The following is a 24,161-nucleotide window of genomic DNA, read 5'->3' as shown; positions in this document are numbered from 1 at the left end:
CCTTAGTGGTTCACAGCTGGGCTGTGGCCTTGAGCTTGTCCTTTTCTTGGCTCATAAATATATCTACATCCACCCCATTCCTTTACCATTCTAGCTCACCACTTAGCGGTTCTTTCACTGTCATCCGGTCATTTTTTTCTCTCTATAGCCTGCTGTGGTGAGTTTTCAAAAAGCATCACTAGACTTTTAGTGATACTAGCATACTGTGTATCCCAGGAACCTGTCCACCTTACGGTAATCCTCAGGCTAAAGTAGGAGAGGCTAAAAAACAATCGGAAGTATGGATTTAACTCAGTAATAGATCAGAAAATCATTTCGAAATGTAGTGTGAAAATATGATTGTTAGAGAGGGACAGAGTTCTGGACCTCGTCTGCCTGCTGGGGCGTAACCAGAGGGCTGAAGCTGCAGGGTCCAGTCTGGTAGCCACTGGCCACAGGTCACTACTGAGCACACGAAATGAGGCTGCTCTGGGCTTAGGTGTCCTAGACAGGTAAATGACCAGAGACTTGGTAGGAGGAAAATTAATGCAAAATACCACATTAATACTTTCATATTCATTATATATTGGTATGATCATATTTTGGGTATCTTGGGTAAAATAAAAGATATTAAAATTAATTTCACCTTTTTCTTTTGATTCTTTCCTGATTTTAATTTACTTTTTAAAATTTTTATACAATTTTAAAGGTTACACTCCATCTACAGTTATTACAAAATATTGGCTCTATCCCCTGTGTTGCACACTACATCCTTGTAGCCGTCTTACCCCCAATAGTTTGTACCCCCCCTCCCTCCACCCCCGGTAACCACTAGTTTGTTCTCTATGTCTGTGAGTCTGCTTCTTTTGTTATATTCACTAGTTTGTTGTATTTTTTAGATTTTAAAATTACCTATTCCACTGTGTAAATCAACATACATTTTTTATGATCACTTAACTTATAAAGTAACATAGGTTTTTGAAGAGGTAGGTTCAAACCCTGCAGAGGAAGAACTTAAGCAAAGAAACGGAAATTATTGTCTTAAGTCAGCACGAGGAGAACAATTCAGCAAACATGAGAAGCCCAAAGTCTTTCAAAGAGCCCGGGGCAATGATTCCAGGGGCAAGAGCCCTTCTGCTGTCACCAGGCTTCAGTCACCCACCACATCTGTGCGTTATGTTCACAACCAGCATGGTGCCCAGAGGCCTGGTTATACCTGGTAAACTCTGACTGAAGGATGTAAGGAGATGAAGGAGCCAGTTCAGAAAGATAAAAGCTCATGCTTCAGTTTGGACGCGTTCCCTCTAGAAGGAAAAACGAGTATCTATTTGGAGAGTGTAGGGTACTGTGAAACCCAGCAGATCTGGGCACTAACTGGTGGTGTGACCTTGCATTTATTACTGAACTTCTCTGATTCTAAGTTTCTCCATCTGTAAAATAGGACAATTGATACCTATTTTGCAGATATATTGTGAAGATGACATATAATGTATGTAAAAGTGCTTTGCGTGGTGTCTGACAAAACAGGTGTTTAATAAATAGCTGCCATTGATGATAATAATAATAAATGAGATACTCATATTTATTTCCGTATCACTATAAAGGCTTAATTCTAAAAGATGCCGCATGCTGCAACTAAAGATCTCGCATGTCACAACGAAGATCCCGCACGCAGCAATGAAGATCCTGCATGCAGCAACTAAGACCCGGCGCGGCCAAATAAATAAATATTTAAAAGAAAAATAAAGGCTTAATTGGAAAAAGGTTTTAATGAAAGGCAGTACAAGGTAAAGGTCACTAAACTGACTTCCTTTTTGAGTCTGTGTATACAAGTTAGATTCATGTTCTCAATCTTTGAAACCCTGAATGGTTTTATCAAATTTAATTTTTCCTGGCTTAATGAAAAATGAAGAGAAATTGATCTTGAATACCTCTCTGTAAGTGACCTTGAAAACTGTGTTGTTTTTTTCCAAATGATAACATTTTATTATAGAAAAAGCATCCCAAATATAGGATTTCATAAACACTGATAAGTGAACAAGTGCAACTTTAAAAGTAAATACAAAGTAAAGAGGCAAAATCTAGAAGCATTTTGCCTTTAAGAGAAAATGTAATGCTCTCCTACAGAGGTGATCCCACCCAGAGCACAAATGTGGCTCCATCTCCTGTGAAGACATCAGGTTTGCTTTCTGAACTATGCGCAGTTTAACAATTTCAAAATGATAGCAAGAAGTGGCACGGAATAAATCACTAAGACCAATTAACTTTCTATTGACTATTACTCAATAAAGGCTCCCCATCACACTTTGACAATTTAAAGCCGAAAACTGTGCTTTTTTAAAACAAAATAGGTATTCATCCATAACAGAATGTGTGTGTGTGGGGGGGGGGGTGTTAATGTGTGCTTTTCCACATCTGTGTGTGTATATGCTTTAAGCCTGATGTACAAGGAATTCCTCCTCACCCATGGTCCCAAAAGTCCTTCTCAAGTTACCAGGGATTCCTTGAGTCAGGAAGACGTAGCACATCTGAAAAATGATCTCACACTAAAAAATTAGTATTATGACTTTTTTCCTGTTAGTAGTATTTGCATTTTAAGAGTGAATTTCCCTAAAAAAGAAAACTCAAAGAAATATCTCTTAGAATCTAGGAAATGCAAACAGCATTGCTACAAAGATTTTGACACAAAGACTTCATATGCTGGTAGCAGAATATTAGTTGTCTGTGACAATAAGGGGATAGAACTCTTCCTTAATTCCCCTCAAGTGCAGCTCCACGGGTGACTTTTTACTGCAGCTTAAGATCAGTCTGGTTTCAAGTAGGAGATCTGCTTTCGGCCTCACAACTCCAGGGTAATTGCCACATGTGTGTGTGTGTGTGTGTGTGTGTGTGTACATGCACGAGCATGGAGACTTCAAGTCAATCAACTGCACCATTAAAATCTCAGTAACACTGAGGGTCCACCTGCCAAATTGGACCTCGCACCTGGCTTGCTTCTGACTGGTGTGAAACGTGGGAACGAGCGGGGAGGCATCCCACGTGCAGGCTCCCAGGGAGGGCGGGCTCCGCTTACCTTTCTTCGGTCCGGGTTTCACTGGCAAGGACTCCTGTTTTTCCATTGCTGCTTCTCTTTCTTTCCATCGGCGGACCTGCTCCTCCCTCATCTTGAAGAACAGGATCTGTTTCTGTTCTTCGCTGAGCTCTGCCAGCAGATCAGGATCTATGTACATCTCCGACAGTATCTGTTTCAGCATCTTTGCAAGGCTGGAGTCTTTTACACCTGTGGCAAAAGTTCTTGAAAATGGTTTCCAGGGCTGCCTTCACCTGGGCCGGCCCCGGGAGGCACCCGCAGACCTTCCCCGAGACTTGAGGGTCTGGGACAGTAATTCAACAAACTGGCTCTGGGTTCCCGGCACCAAGCATCCTGTCCAAAACGCCACTCATGAACCTGCAAAGAGCAACAGCCAAAATGCAGGCCGTGTTAAAAAGTGTTAAAATGTGCAGACATGGGGCCAGGACAGGCTTAGGAATAAAGCTTGGAGGAAACACAGTATCGCTTTTCACTTCACAAGAAAGCTGAAGCAAGCTTTGTTAAGAGTTTGTGTAACCTGTATCCTGTAATTTCCTAAGATACTTTATCAGAAAACAAAACAAAACAAACCAAATCCTAACCTTGCACAGGTCAATCTCAGGGAAACAAAAAAATTAACAGAGGTTTGGCCTTCTCCCAACTAAGCAAACATACTATTACCTCAGAGCCCAACAAACCACCACGTCCATGGCTACGAACAGAGTTAAAGAGACAAAGGCACAGGGAAAAATTAAAAGAAGTTATTTCAAAAGGAAATACTGTTTTTGAGATTTCTCAGAATTACCCACCCAAACCCAAACCAAACCTAAGCCATGCTCAAGGAAGGAAAAAGAAGAAATAAAAATTAGACCACAGTGCCATTTTCCCATTTCTCCTTAAAAGTAGCACTAAATAAACACAATTATGTACTTTCATCCTCACAAAAGGACAATGCAATGTTCAGACAACACACTAGACCATGAAAACAGTGCAGGTGCAGGAGAGAACATTCATGTACATTTTGGAAGGTCACCAGGTTTTAGGTGTACCTCTTCCAGATAACCTAATTTAATAGGATCTAAATTTACAGACCAGATAAACTGGGGGAGTGGAGGTGACCAGGCTCGTCACAAAGGGTCCTGGCTCTATAAGAGAGTTTCTCAGAGGAAGGAGCCTTGGACCTAAGCACACAGGTTGCTTCATGGGGGTGCCTACCCCACTGCGGTTTCATTCTACTTCACACGTTTCTATTTGGTCTATTTTTAAAAAATATACCAAACCTTCATATTTTTGTAATCAGAAGGAAATAATGTATAGATTTCCATTCTGAAAAAAAAGACGTTTATTTGGTTCCAGTATAATAGGATACACAAAAAAAAGCTTACTTATTTCGACTTTCCAGGATGACCTATGTTCTAAGAAACTGACTAATCCTTTTGTGCTTACAATGCCTCAATAATCCCACCATCTAGCCACGCCCTCTCAAATATCTTTTTCTCCAAACTAAGTTCAAATGCTCTTAAACCTCAGACGAGTCACTTAGCCACACCATGGCTCTCCCAGTTCCATCACCTGGCTGTTCTCTAGCCAGACTGCGATGCTCCTCTCACCCCTGGGAGGCCCCTGCACCTTCACACTTTCATACTCGTGCATCTGTTTCTCCATTTACAACAGTCTTCCGAGACAAGCAAGAGCAACAGCCCAAGAGCCAGGGTACCCAGAGTGGTTTGCATACACAACACATAGTTCGATTCACTAACGAGCCATTGTGTAGCAGGGACCTTTATTGAGGCTACCACGACTCCCGCTAACTGCATCCTGCAATCTGCAGCATTCAACTACCAAAACTCAAATGGAACACAACGTTAAGAGAAAATTTTCATTAAAGGCACTGTCTGACTTTAACTCAGTCAGCCATGCCCGCCCCAGGCTCCCTGGCTAGCTTTGTATTTTGCTTTGAGGTGATCTTCAAAGGCTGTAACGGCCACAGTACTGAAGTTCTGTGATGCTTTCTTGACTCTTGGGTCTCACAGCTTCTCCAGGGGTGGGCCAACTAAATCCACACTAAAGGGAGGTTTCCTGAGGCTGAGCTCTTATCTGTAGGTGTCAGAACCGCAGGAAGAATGCAGGTCCTCAGCTCACTGGACTCCGGTGCTCCAAGACCAAGTGGTAAGAAACCAAAGTGAATGAGTCCTTGACATTCCGGTAAATGTCCTTATGCTGGCACATTCCTTGAGCAGGGGTTGACTTTCACAGAAATTAAACGTGGGGAGGGGAGCAGCCCAGTGAAGCTGGAGGCTTCCACTCTGTTTCCCAGTTTGAATAGGGTTGACTCCCAGCAACAGGGACAGTGTGGGTTGAGCCTAAAAACTAAAACCCTGAAAGGGTCAAATCCCCCCCCCCTTCCCCACCCAGGGCGCTCCTGGTCACAAGTGCTGACACCTGCCGCGCAACCACTACCTTGAGCGCTTGACATGCAGTACCTAATGAATCTTCGCCATAATCTTGGAGTTCAGTCCCTCACGATCCCCATTTTATAGAAGATGGAAAGGGGTACGCCGGGCGGTCTGGCTCCAAGTCAGTACAGCAGAGTCTGTGAGCCCAGAATCAGGGCATCCTCGGGATGCGGTACCACGGGTGAAGTTTCAGAATGAAAACCAGCAAGTTCTCGCGAGAGCGGAAACGCTGAACCGAAAGCGCACGAGGCAGGGTCCCTCTCGGGGGCAGAAGCCTCACCCCTGCAACTGCAGGTGAGCTCAGGGGAGGCCAGGTATTGAAAAGCCCCCACCCCAGGAAGGACGGCGGGAAATGACCGCCATGCCGGCCCAGGCGTCGATGACGCTGCCCACGGCATTCACCGGGCACTGAGTCTCCTTGGCTCCCCCTCCCACTGTCCCTGGGAGCAGCACAGGCGGACCGTGGGGTGCAGGGCTGCTCTGCACCTCGGGGATGACACGTTCAAGCTCTCACAGCTTCAAGTTCGTGCTGTTTCGCCTTTTGTAGCAAACATGGATTTTTTTGGCATTAAAGATAACTAGTGGACCTTAAGGGAAAGACACTGGCTTCCCTCTGTCCTCAGAGAAAACTTGGGGACCCAGCTGACAACATTCTTGTGGGGCGAGGCTGCTGAATAATATGCACTGCCTGCCACGCTGAGGCTGTGGACTCCCAGTGGTGTGAACGAACGCCTTCCTCAAATACAGCTCAGGCCGCTCACGGGACGGCCACCTCTGCCTTGCAGGCTGTGTGTGTGTCGCTGGGCTGTCACTTCACTTCCTTGTAGTCAGTTTCCTCACCGAGAAATGAGCCTGAGCTGTGACTCTTTGTAATCTGAGGTCCAGGCCATATAATCTAGAGGGGAGTTACGGAGACAAGTGGAGCCGGGGTAGAGGAAGCAGAAATGAGGAAATAAACTGACCAGGGTTTCCCCACTTTACCCGGGACAATCAGTGCTGCTGCTGATTCAAACGGTCATGACTTTCCGTGTCTAACACACTCAGGGCAGCAGGCTTCCACTTATGCAAGATCCAGTAAAAAGGAATGCTCGGCTAACTCGGTTTTCTTCTTGTGCAGCACTTTTCTTAAAAGACAGAAATGACAAGCAACAAGTCCACATCTGCTACTTTTTCCAAAAATAAATTTCTAATGGGTCACAGTTGTGTTTCAGGATGCCTAGAGATGTGGCCTAGCTCTCACACTTTCCAGAGCCACTGTTATATCTTTTTTTTAATTGTATTTTTAATGACTGAGACCTTACCCAAAATGCCAGAGATACAGCCAAATCAATAATAAAAATAGTGTGATATGGATGGTATAATTTTAACGATAAGAATATAGTTTGAATTCTAATTCTTTTAAAACAGCCAGCTGTTTTCAGACTGTTATCTTACTCAACTTTGTTATTAATCTATCTGCACAAGGGCTATCTTTGAGGATAAAATGAATTGCCAATGGTGACAGCAATTTGGTAAATTTTGTAAATATACACCGCTCTTCAGAAATTTGAAATCACTGTACACGGATTTACCCAGAAACTCCACTCATGCCAGATCTATGCCCGCATACGCCTTCCACTTACTTCACTCAAAAAAACCCCAAAAAACTGTATCCAAGTCGTTGTTTCTATTAAGCAGGCAGTCAAACGAAGCCCTTTAAGAGGCGAGCAGGCACTAAGTTTAGAAAGAGGGGAGGTCGCCTGCCTCCTTCCTGTGACTTGCGGGGGAAAGACGACGCTGAGCGAACCTGCAGTGACTCGCCGCTGCCTCTCACGCCACCCCGGAGGCGCCCGGCGAACCCGAGGGCGGGGTAAGGTCACCGCCGGGCCGCCTGCGGCCACCCTCCGGGCCCGTCTTCCGGGGGCGGCGCACCCACCCCGGGCCCCGCACCTTCCCCCCGCGCCCCCGGCGCCCTCGAAAGCGGGAAGCGCGCCCGGTAGGCCGTCCTCCCCCGCCCGCGACTCCCACGCGACCCCACCCCGCCGCCCGCGCGCTCCCTCCCGGGCAGCCCCGCGCGCGCCCCTCGGGGACCCGGCCCGGAGCCGGAGCTGCCCGCGCGCCCCGCGGCCCCGCGCGCCCCTCACCACGACCACCGGCCCGGCGCTCGGCGCCGCGGCTCTCCCGCCGGCGCTGCGACACCGGACACCCGACACCGGACACCGCTCCGCCCGCACCTGAGCCCGCCGGGCGGAGGAGCGCGGTGCCCGCCGGCAGGACAAGGACCCGCGGGAACCCCCGCGCTCCCTGGTTCCTCCCGGCCCTTCCCGGCCGCCTCCAGCCTACGCGGGTTTGGGCCGCCCGGGGCCGTCGGGCGCCGAGGGAGGCGAAGGCATGGGCCGAGCACGTCCCCGCCCGCCCCGCCCGTGGTCCAGGCCCGCCCGGGCCGCCCGCACCTGCGGCCGCCGGGGCTCAGCCCTCCGCGCGTGTCCCGCGGGCCGCAGCGGGTCCCGGCCGGGCGCCGGGCGTCCTGGCAGGTGGGGCCCAGGCAGGCGGGCGGGACCTTCTCAGCTGCACGGGCTGAGCTTCTGCTCCGGCGTCGCTGGAGCTCACTTTTTTTTTTTTTCTTTCCCTTTTGTTGACCTGAAGTAAATTATCGAACTCTCCGGCGCTTGTCCGTACGGGTGTGGCTTCGTAGGAGGCCAGGACCAAGGAGGAGGAAGGCCGGAGAAGATGAAGACAGCGGAGAGGGGGGAGAAAATGAAAGAAACGCGGCGAGAAGGAAAGAGGGTGAAGGAAGGCCGTGGACTGCGGCCAGGCCAGGTCGGGGTGGTGCACGGGGGAGGAGCTGGCTTGCCGACGGAGAAGGAAATCTGGGAGGACAGTTCAGCAGAAGCAGAGCGGAAACGTTGGAGGGCATTTTACGTCTAGAGGAACGTTCAGAATGTGTGAAGCAAACAGCCTGCTTTGGTGACGCCCAGGTCGCGGGTGTCCGGCAGAGAGGCTGTAAACAGCGAGTGTGGACCTCGTCTACGCAGCCCACCTGACTTGCTCCTTCAGAAATGAAACCCATTTCTAGCCTCTCCAGATCTCGGAAGATACTCAAAGGTAGAACCTGGGGGCAGAGGTCAGGACTCCTGAGGAGCTATTTAAGAACTATTCTAGGGATCCTATCAGGGAAGAATTTCTGGTTGGGTTTGGTTCCCACTGCTTATTAAATGAATGGCCTGTAGGGTGTTTCTGGCCGGAGTGTCATTTGCCCCCCGGCTAGCTGCTGTGGCCAACTCAGAGTGAACCCTAACACTGCATGGTGGAGCGGTTGAAGAACTACGAAGTTAGCATTTAACACATCCGAGAAGCATTTAATGAACACCTGCTGGGTGCCGGGCCCGTGGTGACACTGGGACCCACAGGGAGCAGACAGCCGGGCCCTGCTGCCGTCCTCGGGGCAGCACTGCCTTGTACAGTAGCTGTGTGTATGTTTCATGCCTCTTTGAAATCATAAACGTGATGCCAGGACTGATCCCAGGCAAGTTTGAATCCTACCTGACACCCAGGCACACAGCAGGCACGCAGTACACGTTGGTTGAATGGGTGTTAACAGCCCGACTGAGCACAGACTGTACACTGCATCATTCGCTCAGTGAGGAGCCCGGTGTGTCTTTCCTTTTCTCTGCCGCCTCCTCTACATCTTCCTTGCCATGGGCCTCGCTCCTGTATTGGTAAGATATCTCTTCTCCTCCTCTCTTTTCTCTGCTTCCCCCTCCATCCTCTTCACCTTGTCCCCCTCTCCGCTACCACCTTCCCTTTCTGTTCCTTCTCTCCCATCACCCATTATTTCCTCTTTCCATTGGCATAATCTGATATAGAAAATATATTTTTCCGTTAATTTCAAAAGCAGACAGTTAAAATGTTTTCTATTGCTCCAAAAACAACAATGGCTCTGTTACTTAATTATGAGGCCCTCAATTATTTTCCCTCCCTTTGGGCCCATGCCCTCAGAAGAAAGCATGTCCCCACCCCGTGATCCAGGATGAGTTGTGGGAGGGTTGCCGCCTTCACATGCCGGCAGGGGCCCTGTCGAGTGTGAGGTGTGGGCCAGCGGGCCTTGGCAGGGGCCAGGGGCTGAGCCTCTCCTGCTTGCTGGCCACGGGCGAGTCCCAGACCCCTATGATTGGGAGTGTTCAGGAGTTCCGGATGCCCGTCCAGGGCCGCGTTCCAAGAGAAGAGCTAAATATCTATTTACTTGATACTAATTTTTAAAATTAGTCATTTATTTGTAGTAATGGATACCATGAAGCAGATGGCCTACGTTTTGATGAACACGTTCCGGGGCATTCCTTTTAGAATCTTGCTTAAGACCCCTGCTTGTAGGCTGCCATGTACAGCCACGCGGCCGGCTCTGTGCAGCTGGAGGGGCGCCGAGCAGAGGCGACAAAGCATAGGTCACCCCCCAGCTGTGAGACACAGCAGCCCCAGTGCTGCCAGGAAGACCAAGAAGACCACTTTTCATAAGTGTGTGAGTTTTATAGAAAATGAAAGTTACCTTCAGATGTTTTCTTTAGAAAATAGCATAAACACCAATAATGTTTTTCCTGTCATACTTTATCATCAGTAACAGAAAGTCCAGCCATGCTTTTAATTCTCCAAGAAGTAAGCTATACATTTGTCCCTCAGTGACTGTGAAGTAGATGTGAAAGAAAAAGACTAAGAAATTTTAATTTTACTAAAAATTGACCAAATCTCAAAATAAATCTTAGTCGTCAATTTTTTTTTTAAACGTATTGAAGGGCTACTTTGTCTTCAGTTTTTTGCCAGCAGTTATATTTGCTTGTGAACGATTTTCATTCCTTTATGACTCTGTGTGGCTTTTATTTTTTCATCTTCATGAATAGCAAGATAAATTATTGGTCTTTACATCATTTTTAAATTAATTAGATTACTCTAATTTTTGATGTTTCTGCTGAATGACCTTTATGGTATTGTTTCCTCCAAACCCACGCTATGGGCTGGTGACAAGACGTTCCTCATTTCTTGTGTTTCTGTAAAAGCTGTTGCTAGCATCCTGGCATCCTTGGATCTTCCCAGGCAGCCTGGAGTAGGTCTCCTAATGCAAATAAAACCAAAGTCTCATCTCTTAATCTTGGACCAGACTCAGAATCAGGTTTTGATTCCCTAACCTCTTTGTCACGTGCCATCTTTTCAAAAATTACACAGATTCAAATTAGTTTTATAAAGCTTTACTGCCGGTGATCCCAGAAGTAGTTCTCAAGCACATATTAAAATAACCTAAGGGGGCTTCCCTGGTGGCGCAGTGGTTGAGAATCTGCCTGCCAGTGCAGGGGACACGGGTTCGAGCCCTGGTCTGGGAAGATCCCACATGACGTGGAGCAACTGGGCCCGTGAGCCACAACTACTGAGCCTGCGCGTCTGGAGCCTGTGCTCCGCAACGGGAGAGGCCGCGATAGTGAGAGGCCCGCGCACCGCGATGAAGAGTGGCCCCGCTTGCCACAACTAGAGAAAGCCCTCGCACAGAAACGAAGACCCAACACAGCCAAAAATAAAAAATAAATAAATTTTTAAAAAAATGCAAATTAAAACAATGAGATGTAATTTAAAAAAAAAAACAAATAATCTAAGGGAGGTTTAAAGTTTGCCCCTTTGTCCGCTCCTCCAAGGGGTTCTTTTGATGGGGATGGGATGGAGCACAGACATCAACATTTTCCCAGCGCATCCTAGGAGATCCTAAGGTGTGGCCAAGGGTGAGAACCACTAAAATATGTAGGAACAAAGTTAATTGGTTAAGGGAGATTTTGAAGGAGTAGTAATGGCAGCCCCTAGACTTTACTAACACAAACATAGAACTAGATGTTCACCTTCTTGGTTCTGGTCTTGAAGTTAGTCCCACAGCCTTGTCTGGGGATGGACAGCCTCTCATTTCACAAATGCAGTGTCTGGCTCGTCACTGCCGCTCAGCAGGCCTGAGCTTTGCTTCTTTCCTTCCATTCACTGCTTCCTGGTTGTGAAACCCAGATATGCCCTCTGGCCTTTTGGTTGAGGACAGGGCTTGCACTCTGGCCCAGAGACTCCCACCTAGGCTCCTGGCTCCAGGCGTTCTTCTCGTCAAGTCCTTGCCTTTCCTCGGGTAGCTCTTTAGTTCTGCCCTCTAGGACCATCTCCCCCATTATACTCTGTTTGCCTAAAGACTCTTCTTTAACAGCAAGGAGAGCGTTACCCTGGGGTAAAGTAAGATACTATGCCTCTTCCCCTAAGTGTATGTTTAAAGAAGAGCCAGTTTATGGCCTCAACGGTGAATGCCATTGTTTAAGTTTGAAATGGAGAGTTGATTTTATTGGCATGTCAGCATTTTAACAAGGACATTTGTATAGCATCCAGTATAATGGAAGGTTATGGCCAACAGATGACAGATCATGCTTTATAAATAGGGGATACGAAAGAGGACAGACTCCCTTTGGAGAAAGGAGTCTGTATTCATAGAGTTTATATAGCCACACTGGGAACCGTCACTGGGAGTGCATGCTACAGCTCTGTCCTCGCTAAAGGATAGTACATCATACACAATGTTTAGGGCTGGAAGGAATTTGGACGTTATCTGGACCTCATTTTGCAGCTGAAAAAAATGTGGGGAAAGCAAGGTTAACCATAACAGAGCTTTAGTGGTGAAAACAGAATTAAAACAAAGAGTTTCCGACATACAGTCTTTACAGAGTTATTATACTATAATAAATTAACCAGATCATTTACCTTACTGAGTTCAGGAGTAAGAATGAAGGGAACCATCACCTGTGTTTCTCTTCCAACATAAGCACCTCTGTCTGGTGATGAAGAGGCAGACAGGAGCCTCTTCGGGGCTGCACCAGCTCGAGGCCAGCTATGGGGCACAGGTCTCCCCTCTGGGCTCTGCTGGCTGTGCTCATAGCACTTGCAGAAGGAGACTTGCAGGTGCCACATCGAGCTTTTCAGCCCCTCTGGAGAAGGCAGACCTGAGGCTGTGACCCTCCCTCTTTCTTCAGTGCAATAAGCAGGTACTGATGGAACCACCAATCAATTCTGAGTGTTTCCTCGGGTCAAATTCTGACCAGAGGAAGAGACGTAAGAAGAAGGAACAGAGGAGTCAACGCCAGAAGAATAAAGAGAGTGGAGGTGATTTTTTTTAAATGTCTACATGACTCAGCTGATTTCCTAAGTGAGCTTTGCTTCGCATTGGTGCTTCCTGTGGAGCCTCAAATCTGTACTCCTAACTAGCAGGGGAGGGGTTCACACATGAGAGGGGGAAGAATGCATCCAGCCTCCAGAAATTACTTCGAGTCTTTAATGGAAGAGGAGGAATTTCTGGTCAATACTGAGCTTGAAAGCATGAATTTTATTGCTAGTTTTGCTGTGTGGTGAGCAGCCCTCCCGAACTGGCTGAAAAAAAAGTCTAATCAAGTGCCTGGGAAACAAAAGACTCAAATCCTACTGTTTTTTCCTTTAAATAACATTTCCTAGTTAGACTCCTAGGAAGTAACATATGTCACTAAAGAGATGACACTTAATGTCACATAGAAATGGTTTCTAGTCCTCTGAGTGTGTGCTAAATCATCATGACACCATAAATCTGTACAGATCAACATTTCAAAGCACTTGAAAAAAAAATTTTTTTTATTTATTTATTTATTTATTTATTCATTCATTTATGGCTGTGTTGGGTCTTCGTTTCTGTGCGAGGGCTTTCTCTAGTTGCGGCAAGTGGGGGCCACTCTTCATCGCGGTGCGCGGGCCTCTCACTGTAGCGGCCTCTCTTGTTGCGGAGCACAGGCTCCAGACGCGCAGGCTCAGCAATTGTGGCTCACGGGCCTAGTTGCTCCGTGGCATGTGGGATCCTCCCAGACCAGGGCTCGAACCCATGTCCCCTGCGTTGGCAGGCAGATTCTCAACCACTGCGCCACCAGGGAAGCCCTCAAAGCACTTTCAAGCTATGATTTCCTTCAGTCCTCCCAACATGTTTGGTGAGATAGGCCTATCCCAGGCCTGGGACTCGGGTCTTCCCACACCTAGTCCAAGGCCCTTTTCCCCACACGCTACTGCCTCTGTCACCCTGTCATTATCCCTGCGTGCATAGGATGGCTGGAGCTTTGTCTCATTATTTTTGCAGTCCCCAAGCCTAGCCCGGGCTGTGATATAGAGCAGATACTGAACACATGTTTGTTGGCGAGCTGAAGGAATCTGAATCTGGGCTTGCCCAGAGAGAATCAGTGCCTCCTTGCAGAGTCTGGGTAAGCTTATTTTTGGAAATTAAGGTTAAGTAGCTTTGCAGCCTAAGAACTTATCAGTGTGTTTTGAGGAATCATCTTAACCCCAGGAATGGCTCATGTAACTTGAATGTTCTGACCTGAGACGCTAGTCTGTATGAAAGGAAGGGATAGTCTCATGGGGATTATATTATTATCCTGCCACAGAATCATATGCCTTATTTTTATTTTCCCTTAATGCTTTATTATTTTTCAAATTATTATTCATTATGTGCAATGATGTAAATCTTTTATCCCTATGATGTGAATGACACACATGTGAGCAACTATTGTTTTGAAATACATAGCATTTTCTGACCCAGAAGAGTGATTATTTACATGATCAGTCTTGCAGTTTTAGGAATGAACCATCTTGAGTTATTATTCAACTGTTTCATTGCTGTTGGTTCTCCAACTAGATTATAAATTCCTTCAGATAGACTCGTGCATTTTATGTATTTTATCTCCCTCATGCCTAATGAAGGACCAACACAAAACATGGATTTCTGAGTACACAGATCAAGGCAAAGAATGTAGATTCCCTTGATGGAGCTCTTAGTGTAGTCTGACAATGTTCGCTAGAGAATGTTTTTTTTTTAGTTTTCATCTTGATCCAACTTAATATTGTAGCTGGAATGAAATTCTGTTTTATTAAACTCCTCATAGTATTTCCTAAGAGTTATATATTTGTATAATGAAACTTTCTGTTGGTAGGGCAAAAAAAGTAGACAGAACTGAGGGAGCTGCTTCTAGGATATTTGCATTAAGAAGAGAAGCCACATGTGCCCTCACCTTCTCTTCCTGCCTTTCCCTCTCTTCCTTCTCAAATAGCATGTGAAAACCTACAGATGGGAATTTCCATGCTAAAGTGAAAAGGAAATGAATGATTGCATCTGCTGGCTTGTCAAACATTTAGTAAACCCGTGTCATTGGGGGGGCGGGGGGTAATGAAAAGAAACAGTCCCTGATGGCCATGAGCAAATACCAAATACCTAGGGGGCGATGTCATGAATAAAAGCAATTAAAATAGTTTTAATAATGAGGTTGAAAACATAAATACTACAAAGGTCACAGAGACAAAGGTGTGAGCATTCATGAGAAGACAGATTACATCAACCTGAGGGACTCTGGAAACTCTGATGGTTATCAGAGAACTCATCGTACATTCCTTCCTCCTTCCGGTAGCTTAATCGTAGGGGATGGTGGGAATTCGTGGGGCAATCACAGAGGCACTTGGTGCTGTCAGTGAGGCTGAACACGTAATAGGATTTTATGAAGATTTTCTTAATTAGAAAGTTTTATTCCTCTGGTCTCATCTTTCCACCTTGTATCAGTTATATCTTGCTGCATAACAAACACCAAAAACTTAGTGACTTTAAACAATAACCTTTAACATTCCGCATGGGTCTGTGGGTTGCCGGGAGGGTTATCCTGCTGCCCTTGCCTGGGCTTGTTCTTGCGGGGCAGCTGGACCCTGGGGCAGGCATGTGGCCTTTGACTCTCACGGGGTCCAGGCGGATTTCTCCACCGGCAGCAGCAGCATTCCAAGAGGACACGGCCCGGTGTGTCACAGCACATGTGCTCGTGTCCTGCTGGCTGAGGTAAACCCAAGGCCACCTTCAGAGTCAATATAGGGGGGGCTACACTGCACAGATTCTAGGAAGTGTGACTCACTGGGACCATTACTGTTACAGTGTACCACACAGTCCAGCACAGAACTCCCTAGAACATGGACAGCTTGCCCAGGAAAGCTCAGAGTTGTATAGGAATTTATTCCCCTGTTTCCTGCGTTAGCTTGTTTCTGTACATGTCTCATGTGGAGTGTCTGGACAACCCCTAGACTGGGATAAACCACTGGTGACACTACCTACAAGAACCTTTTCTTTCTTTTCTTTTCTTTTCTTTTCTTTCTTTCTTTCCTTCCTTCCTTCCTTCTCTCTCTCTTTCTCTCCCTTCCTTCCTCCCTTCCTTCCTTCCTCCCTTCCTTCCTTTCTTTCTTCCTTCTTTTCTTTCTTTCTTTCTCTCTTTCTCTTTTTCTCTCCCTTCCTTCCTTCTTTCCTTCTCTCTCTCTTTCTCTCCCTTCCTTCCTCCCTCCCTCCCTTCCTTCCTCCCTTCCTCCCTCCCTCCCTCCCTTCCTTCCTTCCTTCCTTCCTTCCTTCCTTCCTTCCTTCCTTCCTCCCCCCCCTCCCCTCCCTCCCTCCCTTCCTTCCTCTCACTTGCCCATGCTAACTTAGGGAGAGTTAAAGACTAGAATTCAGATCTCAGTCTAATGATCTCTGCATAAGCCACCTCCCTCCCTCTCCAACCCCTGTGGATATCTTGTCTCCAGTTTCATTTACTTTGTAACATGTGAGGACTTCTTGTCTAATATTTTATGTGCTTTTCAATATTTATAATTAATTTATTTGCTGTTTCCTTGACTTTTCAATGCTATGAATACTCCTTATTACTTCACAATCTCTCATTAATTTCATTTTTACCATGTTTAACATTAACTAGTAGAGACACTACAGAGGAATGACCCCAAACCAGATCCTGCAGCCCTGAACCTTACATTCCCCAAACTGTGTTTCCTCCTGTTTATTATTAACTTTGATTTACTTTGCTTTAGCTGGTATTCTGACCATGAGACTATGTCTGACACTTGATAATGTCAGTTGTTTTTCAGAAAAGAGGTGATAATTCCACATCAAACAAAGCTCAGCTTGTAACTGTAAGTGAATTCAGAGCACATTTCTTATAGGCTTTATTTTTCATTAAGCCTAAGGGTTTAATTTAACCAACAGCAGAGTGCTGAATAGGAACAGGATGTTAAGTACTTCTTTCTGTTGTGCCTTTTCTCTGCGTCCCAGTTCCCCAGTCTGTCAGCCGCTATGCAGGGATAGGTGGGCATCTCTGGGAGCCACAGTAATGCTCTCAGCTTGCTTGCACTTCTGACTCAAGCCAGGAAGTAACTTGGCATTAGGATAGCAGGTCCCTGAGCAAGGCACATAGTCTTCGTTCTGTGTGTAAGGTTCAGGTTAAATAAGCAAACAAGTCCAAACCTATGGGTTCCCTTCCTCAGGAGGGCTGGTGCTGGGTCTTTGCAGTGCTGTCATCCATGGGTTGCCTTGAGCCTCGTCATCACCCCCATTATCATTATTCATATTGTTCTCCTCACTTGTCGTCAAGCAGCACATTTTTGTTCAGGCTCAAGTGCATGTGAAGGGCATGGAGAGAAGAAGAGGGGGTGTCACAGGAAATGATGTCAGGGCTTTTCTTTTGGCTCAGTTTCAGGCTGTTGGAAGGAAAGGTTGACAATTTCACCCTATCCTCCTTCGGTCAGGTTGCCTTTGGGAAATTTCGTTTGAATTTGAGTGCCACAGTTTAAGGTGACATCAATCATGGACAAGTGTAGTTTTTTCCGGGGAAGAATGGATAAGTTAAGTACAGTTAAAGGAATTGGGGGGTGATTAGCCTGAACCCAAGAAAGCTTGGGAGTATGTGGGAACCTCCTCAAATATCTGAAGGAGTCTCACGTACTAGAGATACCTTGGACAGATTAGGACATTTGAAAGTTGAGGTCAGTTATTGCTCAGGACGTCTCATCTCTTCTGGTAATTGTCATTTAGCAAATGAAGGACAATGGAAACTTACCACCACCTTCACTTCGTCCTGGTCCATTTTCTTATTTATGGTTACACTGGGTTTCACAAATGTCAGTTCTGGCTGTGTATCCTTTCGAAATATGTTCACCCACAACTGCTGTTTCTAATCTATTATGTTTCTTGCATTATAGCTCATTCCATGGTGTCAGACTGTTTCATTAAGCTGTCCCATCTCATCCCTTTCACCACTGTCACCTACTCAGCTCCCAGGCACTGCCCCTCACTCACAGACTTTGAGACCTGTTACAAAGTCTTCCCCTCCACTCCCATTCCTGCCAGCGACCTGGAAAATCTCACCGTCTACCTAGATAGATGATCCATCCCACAGCATAGCTCACCCTTTCCTGGGTCTCTTTAATTCCGAAGACATCCTCTGCTCCTTTGGCTCTGTCCACAGCCTGGATCTTCTGTACCTCTTAAATTTGGTATTTGAACATAGCAATTTCTGGCCACAGCCTGCTGTTCTCCCAATTTTCTCATGAACTCACACTGCACTGCTCTTTTAGCTCAAAGGAACTTTTATTCCCTTGATTCCTTTAATTTTATTGGCTTATCAGCTACCCTCAGCCCCTTCCTTCTTCTCTCCCCAGCATAGTCCTCCTTTGCTGATTTCTCACCACCACTTTCCATTCCCTTACTCCTCCCTCATTTTGCTGGAGAAGGAAAATCACAGCCTAGGGTCATGGCTCTAACTTCAGCTGGACCTCAAGGCTGCCGCTAGTCTTGGGTTAGCTTCCTCTCCCGCTGTTCCCACCAACTACTCTAATAATACTATCATAATCACACTCTTCAGGCCCCCGTCTCTCAATTTCAGCAGATGACCTGCCTCCTGTCTTGAGAAGACTGATGCTTTTAGACATGTTGGCTGCATCAGTCAGGGTTCTTTGTTACAAACAACAGAATCCAATCCACTGGTTGAATGGCATGTTTGTTAGAAGCTACTTTGCAGTTCAGAGAATCTCCGGAAGGACCTCAGAGCCCTTGAAAGCTATGCGGCCCCAACCATGCCATGGGGGCTGTTATAGTAAACACCACTGTCGGAATCCAAACCTTAGCTGGCACCATGCACTGATGATGGTCACAACCGAAAGCCGGAAGTTCTGTTCCTATTGTGCTTGAAGAGATAAACACTTCTCCACTTCATTTGCCGAAATACGGAGTCTGCATGTACCTACCTCCTTACGCTGCTCCCTTCCAAGTCAACACCTCATGCAGAAGCATCTGACCGGTGGGAGCTGGATTCACATGCCTGCCTCTCAGCAGCAAGGGATGCCAGGAGAGTGAGTTCTGGTTTCTACCTTGTGGAGGCAGGATTCATCATATGGGAAATTCTCCAATACAGGAGGGGTGAGCAAAAGACATTTGGCAGCTACAAACATGATAAACAGCCCCTGTGATCTTTCCACCTTTCATCCCTCTACCTGAAAATTTATCTACCTCCTGACCCATTCATACCTTCCTTCTTCCAATCATAGTGCCTCTAGTTTTGAAGGTCACCCTCTTTATTTCTGCACTTAACTCCACCCCTTTCTGCTGCTTCTGTGTCCTCTATCATACCCTCTCCTTTCTATATTCTGAATCTTTCTCTATTTTGACAACTATCCTCAATCAATGAAGATATTCAAGCTTCTTCCATCCCAAAAATCCCTCCCTAGACTCCCTCAATCTGCACTCCCCTGCTTCTCAAGCTAACTTCTTGAAATAATAAATTAAATCAATCATTTCCATTTCTTCATCAACTATTCCCCTCGACCTGTTGCTGTCAGGCTCTGGCCCACTCCTCAATGCTCCCAGCCTTGCCTCCACTGAAGCTGCTCTTATTATGGCAAACAAATGTGCCCCAATTTGTCAAACCCAAAGGACACAGATTAGTCCCTGATTCACAAGTGCGGAGCTGCTGCTTTCGACCCTGGAGATGCCTCCTCCTTCCTGAAACTTCCTGCTCCTTTAGCTCCTGTGAACGCCCTGCTGTCTTAGTCTTCCTTACCTTTCTAATCAGTCCTCTGCTTCTTCATGGGCTGTTCATCTTCTGCCTTCTGTTTAAATGTTGGGGTTCCTAAGTCCACGACTTTGATTCTAACAACTCTAGTGGACTCTGCCTGGGCTCTACTTGCATTTTTTGAACCACATGTATGTGGATGTCTCCTAAACTGTACCTCTAGTCCATACCTGTTCCCTGAAATTCAGACTTGGATAGTAAAATGCCCAATGCACACTGTCACCTGAACATCACACCTGATGTCAGCTCTCATCGCACACACAGGATTAACATTTCTCCTTTATTCTAATCTCTTTAAGTTGGTGATTTCAACCAGTCCCTCAAGTTATTCTTACCATTTCCTTTTTCTTTACTATCCCCCGTCCCATGTTAATTCTAATCTGACCATGTCGATCCTAATACCTAAACATTTCTCGAATTCATCACAGCCTTTCCAGCTTTGTTGTCATTGGTTGAGGGTCTCAACATCTCTTTCTGAGTTTCTAACTGGCCTCCTTTCTTCCCATCTCATCGTCTCTAAATCCATACTCCACATAGCCGCAAAACAGGACATATTAACCAACTGTGCTGTGACATCTCAAAGCCCATCACTGACACCCAGGGGGTGTCCTGCCTCTCCAGCTTCATCCCTCACACTATGTGTCCCATAGTTTCGGCCTCAACAGCACTAATGATTTATCTAGTTTCTTGCATTTTCATGCTATTTTTGGCTTCTTTGTCACTGTGCATGCCCTCTCTCTTGCCTGGAATGTTCTTTCCTTTCTCCTCTCTATATTGACACCTCACCCCACCCCCCAAAACCACCACTTAACTCTTCCGCATCCTTGCATGCTCAGCTCAGGCATCAGCTCCTCCACAAAGCTTTTTGGGCCTCCTTTTCCGTCCACTGCAGAGTTAGAGCCCCTCTGCCTGCTCGCATAATGCCGGTTACATGCTCCTCAAAGCACTCACTGGATATTTTATACGATCAAGTTATAATAGGTCTTTTTCCCTGTGAGAGTGTAACTTTCTTAAGGGAAATAGTGGTCTCATTCCTTGCTGTAACCTCAGAACCTGGTAAAGTGCCTGACAGCTGGTAGATACTTCATTAACGTTTGAGAAACAAATGGAATAATGGATCTCCTTTACAAACCCTAGAGTCCGGTTTTGGTGCCAAGATGCTAACCCTCTCACTGTCCCCTGTCACCTCCCCGATAGCATATGAAAAACGGTTCTACCGTTTGACAATGGTTAAGACTTGCGATGCTGCTTACACACTCTTCTGAAGGTACTTTAACAGCTAAGTTTACACAGTTGCCCCATCAGTATCAGAAGCGTGGCAGAATGAAGACCACCCTTTGTCTAAAATCATGAAGCAACGCTAACACTGACCCGTGGGCTCAGTGGGTAATCAGAGCATGTCCAAGGTTGGAAGGTAAAATAAAAAGAAAGACTATGCCAAGGGAGAGGAAAATAGCTGATGTGCTGCAATCTTTGGGCTGAAATTAGAGCAGGTGAGAGTTTCAAAGATCAGTTGTTAAATATTCCAGCCTGTAAATATTACAGTAAAATGAAGATAACAAAAATGTGTTACGGTGAAGCAATATGAAGTTTTTTAGGCACAAATTTTATGTTTGAATTGGAAACGTATGATTGGCTTTCACTAAGGTAGCTTGAAAGGGTTGGTGGGTTATTTTAATCTACAGGCTGCATAGCTCAGGGTGAACTGGCCGCTCTCGCCCACGATTGCAGGAGCCTTTGCTCTCAGCCTGTGGAATGACGTCCACTCTGGTTCTTGCTGTTTTGTTAAACTCATTGGAACCCCCAATGGAGCCACTCCTTCGGCTCCCTGGGGACATGCCAGCTCTTGGCCTGAGGCCACTGTCCCCACTTCCCTGCACTGTCACCACGCACTACGCTCTGCCTGGCATGGTGGGAGCGGTATTCACCATGGCTAGGAGCTCCCCCTTCTCCCCCAGGTGGGTCCCCGTGTGACCAAAGACACCACTGGCACTGGCACCCAGCGTGGCTGTGTCTTTGGGAGGGAACGGACTTCATCAGAGGACAGAAGCAGCTTTCTGCAGCCTCCCTTTTGGAAGTGGTGAGTTAGTCATTAACTAAAACACCTCTGCTTCTGGGAATCAGTCCTGACAAGCTGAACGCTGTTCTCTTGTAGAAGTGGCCCATGACTGAAAGAGGGATGGCAGCTTGGGAGCAGAACGAAGACCAGCTGAAGAGTGGAGAGAGGAGTAGGACCGCGTGGAGACTCATCTCGGCTCTAGCAGAGCAGAGGGGGCCCAGGCCCCAGCGGCTCCTCTCTCCCTCCCGTCCTCACTACATAACGAAAGGCTTATAAGGGAAGGGGCCTAAAAGTCCAGAATTCTACAGATCCATGAAACTTGAGAAGTAGACAACTAATTAGCCTGAGAATCTGAGTTAAATGTAATTAAGGGCGTATGCGATGAATTTCAAGTTCCAACAAATATTCTATACAGATTTATAATAAAGATTAGATGGGGAAATTTTTGAAGATGCCAATAGTCCGGTTTTTCTGGCCCATGACAGGGTTTATCCAGTTGTCAATCTATTTCTTGTTCTTTTCATAAATCAGACACCTAATGGTTTGAGGTTCAAGTGTGGAACATTTCAAGACTAGAAATTTCGGTTGTGTCAGTCGGACAAGAGCTGTGTTCTTATAATCACTTAACTTTTTTTTTTTTTTTCATTCTTAAAGATCAATCTGAAATCCAAAGGCTGGCCGATTATACTTATCAACGATGGCAGTTTGCTGGAGCCTCACTAAAAACAAGGGTCTGGGAGGAACTAAAGGTCCTTCAGGCGTTTCTTGTGAGGAGGCACCTGGATGAATTTCAAAACTACTCTGCCATCTGCCAAAGTCAAATGACATCAGATCCAGGCCCCATCGCACGGCAGTGGTTAGCAAGAGGCTGGTGACGTATGAGGCTTTGGAGACCAGATCCCCTGATGGGTTTCCAACACTTGGAGAGCCTTCCCAAGTGCACTGCCTGTTCCCCAGCGTGTCCCCCAGCCCTTCCAAGGGAAAGGGCGCAAATGCATGGGCTCCTATGTGGAGCTGAACTATTTGGATGATTCTGTTACAGGTTTTCAGGATCCGATCCAGCAGTCAAAAACTATGTGCCGAGTGCTAGCACGTCTGAAGCACAGTGCCAGGTTGGGGAAGATGTGAAAAAGCAAGAAGACAAGGCTTCTGCCCTCGGGTTTTCAGAGCAGTGGGGAAGGATGCTGTTCTCCAGGTTGATGTGACAAAGATTCCAGGTAGATTTCTATGAGGCTCCCGTAGCAGAAGACCAGGATTAATTGGGTAAAAACATCACTCAGGCTGTAAATGTCCTGATCACCACCTATTCTCCTAAAAGGCCCATTGGCCAGAGAGATGTCACGGGATTGATTTAAGAACTCAGAGCACTGGGGAGGTGGCATCTTCCCTCATCTTGCTTAGGCTCCCATGCCCCCTCTTCTCTCTTTGCCTGGCTCTACTTTTGTCCTCTGTGTACACATACTTTGAGATGGAAAACATTGACTCAATGACTGCGGTCTATTAGCTCCATCCTGGAGGTTATCTACCTTGCGGGTGGTGTGGTCCTGGATCATGTAGTGTGGGTAGACAACAGAATGTAAACACCAGTGGACAGAAGTCATGTGTAAAGGGGATGCAGGCAATACTCACACGGACTCTGTCATTCCTCACCTTTCCTTTTCTCCAGCTGATTTATACAACTGGATGTAGTCCTGAAGAAAAGGGGTAAAAGGTCCAGAGACCACTGCCCCATGTGGACCAGTGTATTCTTTACGAAATAATTCAAATAGCCTTCAGTGAAAAAACAGCTTACATCGATTGCGTGTTTACTGTGTGCCAGGCACCACACGTCTCATAGTTAAACCTTCTGTTATCTGCACGTTACAATTGAGGAAACTGAGGCAGAGAAGTTACTTGCCCAACACACAGCTAAAGAGTGGTAGACTTGGGAAACCAATTCAGGCCATTGGACTCCTAAGTTTGTGTCCTTAACCATTACAGGTTCTTCCATCCTGGAATGAAAATAGATTGGGAGTCTTCTTTGTCACATTCCACATTCCTCTTGAATTTGTGTCAACCGTGTTGCCATCTGAAGTATGCCTGGCGTCCATGGGAACCAATCAATCTGCAGCGCCAGCCTCCCCCGCCACGAGGCAGCAAACATGACCCTGAGTGGGTCACAGTGTGAGCGTCTGGCTGAGCCTGTGCCTTCCGGGCCAGTGAGTCTGGGAGTGAAGCCGTCTAACTGGCTTTTCCACTGACATCACACAGGGAAATAATTTTTAAGGCGTCTCTGTACTTTTCTAACTTCCTTGAATAATGGTGTTATTTATGTGGTTATGAAACATGGCTTGAGAATTATTCTTCTTTGATTTAAATAAAAACGTCATTAATGAAGCATGTCAGTTTTTAGAGTCATTGCATAATGTGTTGCCTTCATAAAGTGTGCTTCATAATTTGGATTGTGGCTATTCCATCAGTATCATGCTTTTGAGAGGGAACCAGTCTCTGAAAATCATAAACAGATTTATATAAAAATCTCCTGCTTCTTGACCTCCATGGGATGCAAATCTATCCATCTTAGGTTGTTATTTGATTGTTTTAGGTGAATGTCTGGTCTCTATACCTAGATTTTAAACTCCTTAAGGATACATCAAGATAGCTGGGGACACAGTAAGTGCAATACTTAATAAATATTGTTGCAG

The 24,161-nt window shown here is 46.3% G+C and overlaps 1 protein-coding gene and 1 long non-coding RNA gene across 13 annotated transcripts in view; one reads left to right on the top strand and one right to left on the bottom strand.

Annotated features, from left to right (window-relative positions):
* Positions 1-8,370, bottom strand: part of SH2D4A (SH2 domain containing 4A) — a 72,741-nt gene extending 64,371 nt beyond the window's left edge. Inside the window, exons 1-2 of one of the 9 annotated variants that reach the window (XM_059909226.1) lie at positions 7,938-8,370; positions 3,053-3,427 (exon numbers count right to left, since the gene is read on the bottom strand). In XM_059909226.1, the coding sequence (XP_059765209.1) occupies positions 3,053-3,233 (181 nt within the window). In that variant the 5' untranslated portion in view covers positions 3,234-3,427; positions 7,938-8,370. The other 8 variants (XM_059909228.1, XM_059909230.1, XM_059909227.1 and 5 more) reach the window with 8 other exon arrangements.
* On the top strand, positions 7,220-23,805 carry LOC132356433 (uncharacterized). 4 transcript variants are annotated; one of them, XR_009499858.1, is made up of 7 exons: positions 7,221-7,354; positions 8,131-9,203; positions 13,637-13,757; positions 21,377-21,498; positions 22,132-22,333; positions 22,520-22,694; positions 23,458-23,805. It is a non-coding gene; the product is annotated as an uncharacterized LOC132356433 (long non-coding RNA). The 4 variants fall into 4 exon arrangements; XR_009499857.1 differs by having other exon boundaries at positions 7,220-7,354; positions 22,132-22,694; XR_009499860.1 differs by lacking the exon at positions 13,637-13,757 and having other exon boundaries at positions 7,220-7,354; positions 22,132-22,694.
* Positions 23,806-24,161: the final 356 nt, after the last annotated feature.

This window comes from Balaenoptera ricei, chromosome 21 (assembly GCF_028023285.1).
Source record: "Balaenoptera ricei isolate mBalRic1 chromosome 21, mBalRic1.hap2, whole genome shotgun sequence".
Classification (NCBI taxonomy): Eukaryota; Metazoa; Chordata; class Mammalia; order Artiodactyla; family Balaenopteridae; genus Balaenoptera; species Balaenoptera ricei.
Note: the sequence above shows the minus strand (reverse complement) of the source record. Positions and strands in the feature narration are given on the sequence as shown.